The 13150-nt window shown below is 41.9% G+C and overlaps 1 protein-coding gene across 1 annotated transcript in view; it reads left to right on the top strand.

Annotated features, from left to right (window-relative positions):
* Positions 1–13150, top strand: part of LOC104617550 (homeobox-containing protein 1-like) — a 47172-nt gene that overhangs the window by 32287 nt on the left and 1735 nt on the right. Inside the window, exons 4-7 of the mRNA XM_010282901.1 lie at positions 6537–6619; positions 8851–8946; positions 10660–10754; positions 10964–11065. Coding sequence (XP_010281203.1) covers positions 6537–6619; positions 8851–8946; positions 10660–10754; positions 10964–11065 — 376 coding nt within the window. The remainder of the gene's footprint in view (positions 1–6536; positions 6620–8850; positions 8947–10659; positions 10755–10963; positions 11066–13150) is intronic.

Consider the following 13150-nt stretch of genomic DNA (forward strand, 5'->3'; position numbering starts at 1 on the left):
TGTAGCAGTTGTGTTCATCAGTGGTTTTTCTGGGTTTTTGAGTTTGTTTTTTTTTTAAATTGGTCTTTTGGCTGGATGGAAGGTCTAGTTGAGCTGGTGCTGCAGGAATGTCTAGACTCAAGTTCACCTGCTCGCATCCAAAGAGCTGTAGTTCTCATCCTTGGCTGATCTCAAGTGCAAAAGTGGCTCTCCAGATGTTTCCCGTAGCAGCTAAACCGGTGGTTACATTTTGCAGTCCTGGGGGAAAGAGAAGATGGTGTCTTCAGTGTAATTCTCAGCTCCATCAGAGTTTATCTGTGGAGAGGGTACATTTGAGCTTTAATTTTGCTGTCTAGAATAGAAATGACTTTGCTATGTATTGTGGAGTGAACTGTTTAGTTGACACGCATGCAGTTATTATAGAATCTGTAGATATATCAGTAGATAAAATGGATGGTGTCATCTGTTGACCTCGCTGAAAATGGCATTAGCGATATTCTTGGCCAGTATTTACTGGGAAGTAAACTAGTCATTACACTTTCCGACGAGATTATGCTTTGAATGTCACTTCTTTGACAGTCTGTCTCATGCCATGCAGAGATAAGATCTCAGGCACAGATGACAGTCTAACTTCAGAAATATTTCCATTGATTTGACAGCCTGAATAATAGTTCTGTTAAAAGCCGCAGAAACTGAAACAATGACCTCTTGCTACTGGGTAATACTATGTTGATAAATATACTAATGAGAGATAAAGTAGATAAGTATATTTGAGTGTTTTATGTAAATTGTCAATGGAAAGCAGAGGTACTGTTTGAAGGGAAACTAGATAGGGAGCTGAAATTACAGGCAGTCTTATCGAAAAGAGCAGTTTGCACTCGTGTATTTTGAGACACCAGAGGGTTTGGCAGGGAACTCAGTCCCTGGTTGCAGCAAGATCTTCTCTTCATCAACAGAGGTCAGTGGGAGCTGGGAAAATGGGCAGTTCTTTTTTTCCATCCGTCCCCGGGCCAGTCGCCGAGCCCATCACTCAGCCTTTGCTTTTAGCATCAGTTGAAGAGGATGTGTGTGAGCTGCCATTGAAGGAACTGGTCCCAGCTGCGTGTTTCAGCCGTCTCCTGCCCGCCTCTCTTGGCATGTGCAACGACTGCTCTTGGCATGTGTGGCAGGCTGGACCAGAGATGCAGTCGGGCAGACCGGCTGTGTGTTCCGCGCGTCCCCTCCCCGCCTCTCTTGGCATGTGCAACGACTGCTCTTGGCATGTGTGGCAGGCTGGACCAGAGATGCAGTCGGGCAGAAAACCTGCCCAAAAAACAGAGTGAAGGGAGAGGCTAGGACCGTTCCTTTCAGTCTGTGCTTAAATTGTCTAAAGCTGGACTGCAGCCTGAGTCTCCGGGAAGGTGGTCTTTGCTGGAGGAGTTAGAGCCCCGGCAAGAGTGCTGGGTTATTTCACTTCCAGGTGCCTCCCAGACTGGTGGAAGTGGGAACCCGGGGCCACAAATACGAAGTTAAGTGAGGGGGTGAACTTGCAGCTTGTCCGCTGTTCTTCAATAAATATCCACCTGTGTGTTCTTACCGCCCGTTAATTGCAAGGTAAATTATCCTTCTTTCAGTGAGATTGCCCTGATGTGCTCATACCTGAATTACCTCACTTTGAGCCGGTGTAATTCTGCCGTAACAGCTGACCCGCGGTGAATTGTTACCCTCAACACATTTGAGCCTCTTTGCTTTGAATCACTTCCACACTTCGAAGCTTTAACCATTATGTCATGCTGTAAACTAAGCCTTTCCCGGGGTCTTTTGAGCAGTGCTGGGTTTTTATCTGTTTGTGTCTGACATCCAGCCCTATGAAAAAGCACCGAACCTGGGCGTCCTTCCGCTGCTCCGTAGCTTGGGTTGTTTCAGACACTTCCCTGGCAGCTGTGAGCTGATACGAAGCAGCAAAACTTCCACTGTGGATTATCAGGAACACTACTGAGGCATTGCTTAATGCATCTGATATCTAAGCCTGGATAACGGGAGCCGTACAGCCAAGCAAAAAAAGATTGGCAGCTATTGCAGGAGCTGAGATAGGGGCACCTTGGTAAAGAGGGAGGGGGGAATGAGTTTACTTCCATTACAGAGCCCGGGGCTGAGATGGATTCTCTCTCTGTCATTGTCCTAAACACATTATCCCTGAAAGAAAGAGGGTTTCTCTGAATCTGCAATTTTTCTAGGCTTCAGTGTTATTGAAATGAAACCGCTTCAAGGATATCTACATTCTTTACCATCATATGGATTCTCATCTCGTGTAAATTATTTGGCCACTTTTCATTTTAATCCTCCACTGTCATTTTCTACAAAAGAGATCATTTGGTTTCTTCATCGAAGGTGTTCAGCTGACAGCCGCCCTTTGTCTAGAAAGCAGTGTGCCTTTGCAGGATTGACTTGTGTCTGCTCTTTTTTTTTTAAGTTCATATTGCTTCATATTCTTCATCTGTAGTTTTCAGGAACTTTTCAGATTGTAAACAGGCTGTGGTCTGTAGCTGTGAAGAGAAATTCAGACATCCCACGTTCTTTAGCAAGGGTATACCTGGCTGATAAGAAACAGAACTGGAGGCAGATTAATTTATTTCCTTCTAGCAAGGACTGTAGTAAAAAATTCACAGTGTTTTTACAGCTTCTACATGAGCAAACTAAAACAGTCAATGGTGAAGTCTTGAAATTTTTCAATGGCTTCTCTAGCTTGAAAACTCAGTTATTCTCACCTACTTTCCAGAAACGTTGGGAGGCTTTAAGTGTTGTGTTTTGTGCCATGGTATATCACCCAGCAGTCCTGTTAAGACCTTGAAATAAGTGGTGGGAATGAAACATGAATGTATTGGTAGAGGGTGTATACGGAGAATTTGGAGGCTGAGGATGAAAATCGGCTCTTAGGGTTGAGGGTGTATGTTTTTGGTTACCTGTAGCTACAAGACCTTTTCCCTTAAGACTGAAAACTCCCGAGTATGATCTCTTCTCTAATAAAACCAGCTTGCACTCTGTCAAAGGTTAAAAGCACAGTATGGTGATGGAGGAGAATATTATCAGGGGAAGTTGAGGAGATGATACAGTTTTGAGGAGCACGAGTTGAGGGATGGACAAGTTTATAGGCAGCTTGAATGTGTGAGGCAAGGAGGAGGCACGTCATTAATGTGGATAAGGAATGAGCCAGCAGGCATTGTGCCAACTACAGAAACCGAATTTAAGTACTCGGGAGGTTGCCTTCCGCCTCCCCTCTGGTACCTGCTTAGCTTTGTGATCTCCGTGAAAATGTCTTATTTACCAGGAGAGCTGCCTGAAAACTTCTGAAATTTTTGGTGTTTTTTCGTAAAACAGGGTGTCAGGATGAAAACAATTTCAGATTTTTCAAGTGGTAATCACTTTTCTTGTAGAAACTTTTGGACACTTACATTAGAAGATAAGAAATTTGTGTTAGAATTTAAAGAAAATGTTTCAGAATGAGGAAAAATATGTTTGGATCCAATCAAATAAAAATGTTTATAGCTTATTCAGTTGGAAAATAAGGTTGGACTAGATGACCTTAAAAGGACCCTTCCAGCCCAAAGAATCTACGATTCTGTGAAAATGTGTTAAGATAAGAATTAGTGTTTCAGCAGTGACTTTTTTCTAAATCACAAAAACAATTGAACTATACAAAGAAAACTTCCTCGTTTGCCAGAAGAGGTGTCTCACTCATTGTCCAGTTCTGAAAGTTAGCTCCAGCACAGGGAGATTTCCTGTTATCCTGGAGAATTGTAAACTTGAGCCTGAGTTTTGTTAGTATTAGCAAATGTGAGCTTTTTCGTTAGAGCCAGCAAAAGCGTAAAGCAGTCAGTGGCTTGCTAAAAGGATAGTATTTAGTTACGTGCCAAGAGAAGGATCACTGGCGGCTCTTGTGTTGTCTTTTCTTCATAATTGGTGTCTCGGTTTCTTGCATCAACATAAGAATGGGCAGCTCAAGTATACACCATTTCTTATTTTTACGTATTTTGTCATTTCTTTCATAACGTTAAGCATTGTCTAGCAACTTTGTGACCACAGGTGGTCTAGATCCGTATTATTGCACGTTACCAGGCTTTCAGCTTCTGGTTTTAGTACATCACTGTGTAGATCCATCAGGTTTTCTAATTTTATGGGGTTTCTTTTGTGGTGTTTGTTCATGACTTTTGACAAGTATCTATAAAGAAAATAAATAACGTTCAGCAAAAGGGAGTCCATGCAATAGCTGTTACGGCTACCAAAATTTGCCAAGTTAATTTTTGTACACACAGTAAAGACCTGGATTCCTGACGAGGCCTCCAGATCTTACAATATATTCACGTAAATAATAGTACACCAGTTTTCAGCTGCGGTGTCGTGATGTTCCTTTATCTCATGGCACTTAAAAGAGGAAATAGTCCCTGGCTCTGGGCAGAGCAGAGTTCCCTATTTTGTAGGTGGGAGAGCTGAGAAGTGGTAATGAGGCAGTTGGACTGGGATCCTGAGCTTCTGCTTCCATCATTAACTACTAGAAAAAGCATTTTCTGGTCTGTTTTTCAAGTTCTTCATTCTCAAAAAACCCCTTTGTACAGAACACGACCCCTTTGAAAAGAAGTTTATCAGAAAATTCAGACAGACACACATATCACTTTAAAGGATATAATAATGGAAGGGACGATATGTCTGGAAGAGGAGAGAATATGTTTTTACAAATGCCATCCCCAGAGGCTGGGGGTACCGCTGAAAGCAGCGGGGAAAGAAAATCTCTTGCTGACAGTTCAGGGAGCGTTCCTGCTGGTGCCAATGCCAAGAGTTGACAGTGCTACGTACTTGAAGCTTCCCAGAAAGTAAGTGTAACCAGGTGTCCTCCTCTTCAGATCTAATGACAAGTATCTCAGCTGTTTTTCAGAGTGGGTTCAAGCTCAGTGGGAATTGCAGTTACGGTCAGTCTCTCCGGATTTACTTCATAAGAGCAACTCAAGACGTCCAGGGAAGAAGTAGTGGATGTTTATGTGTAAATGTGATTGCCTCCAAAGCCCAAATCGGTAGTAGGGGCATAGTCTGCCCTTCATTTAGTGAAGATGGAGCTATTTTTGTGGTTTCGTTTGCTCCCTAAGCTAGCAAATCAAGTGGAAGTACCTCAACAGTGCAACTAGCTGTGCTAATGTGTGATTTCTCTTAGTCAATGAGTAGCAACGTTGAAACAGGACTCTGTTTGTGGGCATAGCTGCAACTGTAAATAACACTGTGAACAATGGGATGAAGAAGTGGTACCTAAAGTTCGAACTGAATGTTCAAAATCTGTATTTACGGTAAAGTGAAATAAATGGGGATTGAAATAGCAAGATCTGCATTAGTACCACTTACTCAAAAGAAAGTTGGACAGAAAAAATTGCTGTATGGAACAGAATCCAGGTTTCCGCATAAAGTAACTGTGCTGCGGCCGATCCGCTGGAGGAGAAATATGACCATGGAAAATAATAATTGCCTAAATATGCCTAACTCTCCCAACTACCAAATGATCTGCAATTAAAGGAAGTACCTTCTTGTCAAACACAGAGCAGCTGTCCAACAGCTGAACCTGCTGCTGAGCAAAGTTGATCAAAGAATTCTTATATTACGGACAATCGGATTATATATTACGGACAATCTACAGAAAAACTACAGTACTCCCTGCTTACGGCATGCTTATCAGAGTCCATTGAAGTAAACAAGACTTTTTGTTGTTTTTAATGCAAATCTGATAAGCTCTGTAGAATGTAAATCAGTTCATTAAAATTTGTAAAGCACTTAAATGAAGTAAAAGAGAAAACAGGTTAAATTTTATAGGATGTTTACTGCATATAAAGTACAATTAAATCACAATTATTCAGAAAAAATACTGTTACAATATGCTATACTTGATATGTTGTTCTGAGGAAGGTTTAAAATTTTTAAATTGTGCTTTAAAAAAACTAGTCTGACTAGAAATCTTACTGAATTACTGTGTAATTTTGTCTGTACGATCTTGATACCATATCTGTCTCAGAGATGCAGTATTTGTGTGTGTGTGTGTGCAGGATCTATACAAGTATGTATGTGTGTATATATTAACCCAGGGATCAAAATAAATATTGAACAGCTCCTTCATTTGCAGGATATTGCCTATGCTGGGAATATGTCAGGAAAAAACTAAAGTAAATGGTTAAAAAAAAGGCAGAGACCTGGCCTATGAGGTCTTCTGACATGATGCTTCACTTGACAGTCTTAGCTGATATTCGTGGCATCGCCTACTTTGTTGTATCTCCTGGTACAATATTCCGAATGCCAAAGTGACAACTGCAACTGCAGAGATAATAGTCCTTTAGCTGAGGCGTTCGGGAAGTTTTACCCACTCTATGTGGATATGAGCGCGTGCCGTTATTACCTTATTACAGAGAATTTACTGTGTCTGTGTTAAGTCTGTAAGAGTGATGCATAAGCTAACTGTTTTTAGTGAACCTGCTTTGGAGCATTCATCCTCTGATTGCTGGAAAAAAAAAATCTTTCTTTTTTTTTTTTTTTTGCCCCCCTTGCAGTTACTTCAATGAGAATCAATATCCAGATGAGGCAAAGAGAGAAGAAATTGCGAACGCCTGTAACGCAGTTATACAAAAGCCAGGTGAGGAGCTGATCGTGGTGTCCATTCCAAAGGCAATTGCAATTAGTTTTCAACATTTCCTGCTAAATTCAGCAAATCTCATTTTATGGCTATTACAACAAATGTAGTGCTCTCAACTAGTAGTAGGTTTCTTCTTGAGCATTCTATAACTTGTGTTGTTCGAAGCTGCCATACTTGAACGTGGCAGTCGATGCAATTTTCAAACCTAAATGCAGATGTCTGAAACTTAAATTCCCACCAGTTGAGGTATGAAATCCAAGTTGTGCATCTGAACATTTCACTTACACAGCTTTGTAAATGGCATTGCTAAGAAAATAAACATGTCTGAAAGGCTTTCATTCTTTGCGTTCAGTTATTTCAAAGGACTTCTATAAGCACTTAGTAGTGATCTGAGAATTTTATCACACTCCATGAAAGTGGGTTTTACTGGTTCCATTTCACAGATGGGGAACCTCAGGTTCACAGGCTGGGGCGTGCTGGAGATCATACAGCAGGTCCTCGGAGGAGTAAGGAGCACAGCTTTCCTGGCTTTCAATTTTCTTCACAGCTTCTAGACAGGGGTCTTATATTAGAATCTGTGTCTTAATGGAGGACCTTGTGTTTGGGTCAACAAGTTGCATGTTCCCTGTTCCTGGAGAAGTCATACTTGGCAGAGGAGCATGAATGTTCAGTGTAGCATTAGTGGACGCACCTGCCTTTGCTTAGTTTTGCTAACCAAACATTTACGTAGTTTTCAGAAGTTTGTGTTTTGGATACATTTAGATTTTTATAACCAGAATAAAAATTAAGCCAAAGGAAAGCTAAGGCATGACTTCTGAACATTGGGACAGTCACAGGATAGTACAGAGTCGTAGAGCAATTTAGGCTGGAAGTGACCTCTGGAGATCATCTGTTCAGGCAGGACCAGGTTAGATTAGGTTGCTCAGGGCTTTACCTCATTCAGTTTTGAATATCTCCAAAACCGGAGGTTTTCCCACCTCTGGGCCCCTGTTGCACAATGTTGAGCACTCGCGTGGCAAAATACTTTTTCCTAAGACCTAGTCAAAATTTCCCGTGTTGCAGCTTTTATGTGTTGCCTCTTGTCTCTTCATTGTGGAAGCAGAATGATCTATCAGGTAGAGCCCCAGAGAGGTTAGGATTTTATTCCTGGCTATGCCGCTGGTTGGTTGAGCAACTTGGAACCAAGTGCTTAAAGACTGTGTCTCAGGATCAGTAACATACTGTGAGTGGTACCGACACAAAGCATTAGGAAACAGCGTAGCTATCCATTTCCAGATTTTTCTCTTTCACTTGTCTCCTCTCTTCTTACTTACGTTTGCAGATTGCTGCAATTACACAAATGTTTTGTATGCTGAATAAATAAACCTTGAGAAACAGTCTGAAGCAGGGGAGTCTCATCCCCATGTAGCCTGCAGAGGACTGAGGATGCAGCTACATTAAATATTTTACATAGGGTCAAGGCCAGCTGAAGAGGTTTCCATGATGTCTTTACAACGCTGAATCGCTCCAGTCTTCCCTCTTTGAGGCTGGTGATCAGAAGAAGGCATTGTTTCCTGTAGCTGGCTGGCGGTTGTTGGCATTATTATTTTTTTTTCTGGTTTAAGTGTAAAACTCCAGTGATCTGGTTCCCAGCATCCACGCCCATTCTCCCAAAAGATGGCAAGTGTCCTGGCACAATTGGGAGGGTGTGATTAGTGCTGTGGGAGCGCGATAGCAGCTGGTGGTGCAGGGGAAGGAAAAGCAGATTGGAGGGGATGACACAAAACCCCTCCATTCATTTTGCTGCTGAAGAAAACACGTCATTGAACTATATCCTCGCGGCACACAGTAAGAGCTAGCCCAAGGGTATGCGATTTGTGGGAGGGCTGTGAAGTGAATTGGAGTTTTTTGAGTCTCAGCATTGTGCTTGAACTAGAAAAGCAGCCCTCTATTCTCCTACGGCTCTGGATTTAGTTGATTGAAGCTGCAAAGAAATTCCTGTATTTCAGATTTTAAAAAAACAGAAGAAAGGCTACTTTGTTTTCAGAGAGATATTTGGCATTTATTACCATAGCATCTGGCCACAGTACTGTGATTCACATAAAATTCACTTGATTCTCAATTATAATAACTTTTCAGTGTTGCCTGTATTTCAGGGGTTTATCACATGTGTAAGGGCCATTTGCCTACCTCTGGAATCCAGTGAGTAACAAGGCTGTATTTTTTTTTTTCCTTCACTGTTGCCTTCATAGGAAAAAAGTTATCGGATTTGGAGCGAGTTACCTCCCTTAAAGTGTACAATTGGTTTGCCAACAGAAGAAAGGAAATCAAGAGAAGAGCCAATATCGGTAATGTATCAGAGAGCCTGCTTCCAAGGTTTAATACATAGACTTGCTCAGGAGAGGTGGAAATTACACAAAATTGTATTAATGAAAATATTAGAGGTTCTGACATTCTTAAGAAATGCAGAGCAATTTTTAAAATTAGTCTCTTGCTGTTCCAGATTTCTTCTAAAATATGGGTAAGAATTTGATTTATGGAATTCAATCATTGATGCAGAAAAAATGAAGCCATTATGAAGTTTTACTGGAAGATCATTTTTAAAAACCAAAGTGAGAATTTTATTGGCAGAAGGAGAATCGTATTTCCCTGTGCTCAGGGTCCTTTGGGTATCCAAAATAAAATCTAACATAAAACCTCAAAATATCTGCACTGGAAATGAGGGAAAGTGAGACGATTGCAAGTTCGCAGCCTTAGCGTGCTGTTTAAATGAAAAGTGGCCGTTGTGAAGAGCTTTCATCTGGTTGTACGTTTCCTTGTGTCTGTGTTCCACTGAAATATGCTCGTTTTTTCAGCCAAAAACCTGGGGGTGTCTTTCTTACTGCCATCCCTGAGACCCCACAGGACTCTGAGTCCAGATGAGTTGTTTTACATCTCAGCTCCAACCACTAGGTCCGAAGGCTCTGCAACCCAACTTCTCATTCGGGTTACACCTGTGCTCCTTACTGCTTTCCACGGGGTTGCACAGTGACAAGTGACTGGAACAAAGTAATAATTTTTCTTGATAATCAGGCTAAAACAAAAGTCACTTCAGCGTTAGCCCCGCAGGTTCTTTACCCGAGGAGCTGATGGTAAGGAAATTAGAAGTGACTCTGAACTTGTCAGAAGTAGACCTTCTAACGTGAACAAACGTAAGACATTCTAATGAGAATAAACTCACACTAGAGACCAGGATTCAAGAAATCTGCAATGCATGCAAAGTTTTATGCACTTACTTAGATGCTCTGCAGAATTACGTTTGCAATATGTGGGCAAACAGAGATCCATACCTGCCTGTTAACCACTCCTTTTGCAACCATCAAATATTTTGCCGTCTGCTGTGTCAAATGTTATGACAAATGTCAAATCGTTGCTGTCTGCTTCCTTTTGTCATATTTGTGAATAAGAAAAATGTATTTTTACATCATTTAATGTGGTACTGAAATTTAACCTAATTTTTTTTTTTTTTAAATGAAACCTGTTCGGGGGTGGGGGACACAACAGCAAAGCAAAGTTAGTCCAAGGTGGGTGCAGTTATAGCTGTATCTGACCTGCATGGGGAGGAGGGTTAGAAGGAGATGAAGAAGAACCAAAGGGTCCTTTAGATGCATGGATCCTACTGGAAGATGAAGATCTGTGTGTTTTTAAATCCCTTAAGTGCTTTAAAAATTTTCTCCATCTGTTTTCAGACACTCCCTGCTCCCCTCAAGTCTTGCCAGTCTAAACTGTGTGGGAAGATCTACAGGGAATGCCTTTGCCACTCCAGTGCATTAGAAATTAAGCTAATTTCCAATAGGACTGGCTAGGAAACAAGTTCTTACTCGCAAACAAGTCTGTTAGTTGGCAGGGAAGGATTTCAGGCAAACCAGTATCTGTACATGTGCTACCTTCACAGTGAAGAGGAAGAGGCTAAGAACTAACTCTGTTCTTCCAGTTATTCTAAACTCTTGGAAAAAAAAGTAGTTACTTTTAATTACTCTAATGCATCAGATAAATTAGGGATCCATTTGCTTTTTTCGAAGAAGCAGCAATCCTGGAGAGCCATGGAATAGATGTACAGAGTCCGGGAGGTCATTCCAACAGTGACGATGTTGATGGCAATGACTACTCAGAGCAGGTAAGCATCGTGGCCGAGCCTCATGGCCCAAAAAGGGAGAGTTCACGTGACACGTTGAAGAGACCTTCTACCTCTTGCAAATCAGATGTCTCTTGTTTTTGTTTTGCTTTTATGTAATTGTAATGGGGAAAGTGGAAGAGCACAGCTCCTCTGTTTGAATGTGTTGAGCAACCAGTATTCACCCACATGGATTTATTGTCATACAACAGGACACTTGGCAAGTACGCAATGGGGAGGAGGAGGGAAGATGTTCAGAGGGAGGCAGAGAAGCAGAGAAGGTAGAAGAAGACAGGAGGATCTGCTCCAAACAAGCAAGTTACACCATTCACGCCACACGCAATGTATGAAAAATGTTAGGAGAGTGTTAACTCACCCAGTGCGCCATGCATCACTTGCGCTCTCCTTCCCCCCGGCACCATTCTAGCTACCCGCCCTCCAGGAAGGATGTACAGGTCTTGAACAGTTGCTCCTATGTATCAGGCACCAACACGCTTCCTTGCAAAACCAGGCACGGGTTTTCCTCTTGCACCTATTATTTCTTTCTGCAAGAGAGTCCCCGTTACAGCCTGTGCTGCAGCCACTGCGAGTCGCGTATCTGGCACCCAGGCAGCGCAGACGTAAGCCCCTGCCCAGTACACTTCATAATCCCTTTTGTCAACGTTGCCCAGCAGGATACTGAGCACCCTCCTATAAGGTGCTGAGCTCCCTCTCTTTGGCTGTGGGAGTACCTTTGAGGAGCGTCTCGGGCCCATCCCTAAAACACTGACAGACAAAGGGTGAAGGGTGGGGGGAAAGGATTTGATTAAATAAGGTTTGACGTTTATTTGGCCCCATACCTGTTTTATATTGTTTATCAAGGATGTGCCACTATTTGGATTGTTTACGTATTATCTGTCTTTTTTTCCTTCTTTTTTCTTTTTGCATTTTAATTCTTGCCTATTCTCTCTTTTTCTTGGTTATTTTTAACCCTTGACAGCAACTTCTTTTTTAAATTCTCTAGCAAAAGAATACCCCTTCCCGCACTCTGAGCCCTCACCTACCCTAAAGTTGGTGACCCTTTCTTCACACACCTTCCTGACAGGTATTGCATCCCCTTCCCAAATTTCCTTCAGGTGTCAGTGTTGGCCAAAACCCCTCAGGGCCGTGTGTGCTTGGCACCAGTGGACTTGAACGATTCACTTACTTGGTTCTGGTTTTGATATGAGCCGTGTTCTGTGCTACACCCAGCATCTGGGGTGGGCAGATCGCCTTTAATTGACTCGTTTGGGAGAAGTAGGTGGCTCTCCCTCTCTAAAGGCTGCTGGTGGCGTATAATGGCAACGGAGTGTCCTGGAATGCATCACTGGCAGACTTGGCTGGGGCCCAGGACAACAGATATCTGGCAGAGGCATTCCCAGCCACTCTGCTTCTGGTGGGTATTAAGGCCCTTTTTATAGGTCATCACCAGCAGATTTGGTGGAATCCACCTTGCTAGCTGTAGATGATGAGAGGCTGTTCTCTGACAAAATATTTTGAAATTGCTGCCGAGCACGGCTGATTCCTTATCAGCCAGAGACAGGACCTCAGTCCCTCAGTATGAAGTGTTATGTAGACTCCCAAACTATCTTTTTCTTCTGTGTGTTATCCAAAATACTTCGAAAAGAGAAATAAGTTGGTTGTTAAAATTTAAAGATCTTTGTTTAGAGTCCTTAAAAATTGAATTTCTCAATAATCTGGCTGGGGTCCTCTACAAAGTGTAATTAGGCATTAGCAGTGAAGCGGATTAAATGGGAAGTTCTCCTGATGACCATTTAACATCCCTTAGCTGTTAAAACTATAAATTCTGTTTTCCACAGCGTTAAAGTTTCCACTTAAGCTCTAGTAAACTTTAGAACGCAAACTTCATCCAAATACTAATGAAGTGACTAAACTTCCAGAGTCAGGGCTTTGTGAGTATTACAGTGGTAAAGAGTACTGAGAGGACCTTAGAGTGTGTCCACAACACAATATTTGCCCTACACTTGTTGTAAATTAATGCATTCCTTTAAATAACCTCAGGATTTTCTGTCCCTCTCAGCATTTGCCACTTGGCATCATAATTTAAAAATGTGTAATACACATTCTAAATTTTACATTTTGCAAGTTCATCACTTAAAGGCTGTTGGAAGACTGATAAATGTTTATCATTTCCTTTCTGTAAATTAAAAAAATTCAGATCATGGTGCGCTAACTATTTGTACCCCATTTTAAAGAGGGGAAAACACAGTGATTTTTGCCAGTGTCCCATAAGAATTTATTTGACAGGTAGGATTAGAGATTGGGTATTGCTGATTCTCCTTCCTGTCATTCAAAACCAAAACCTATTGCGGATGTAGACGGATAAACATGGACAGCTCACTATGAAATTTATGCTAGAA

This window comes from Phaethon lepturus, unplaced genomic scaffold (genome assembly GCF_000687285.1).
Source record: "Phaethon lepturus isolate BGI_N335 unplaced genomic scaffold, ASM68728v1 scaffold19282, whole genome shotgun sequence".
Lineage (NCBI taxonomy): Eukaryota > Metazoa > Chordata > Aves > Phaethontiformes > Phaethontidae > Phaethon > Phaethon lepturus.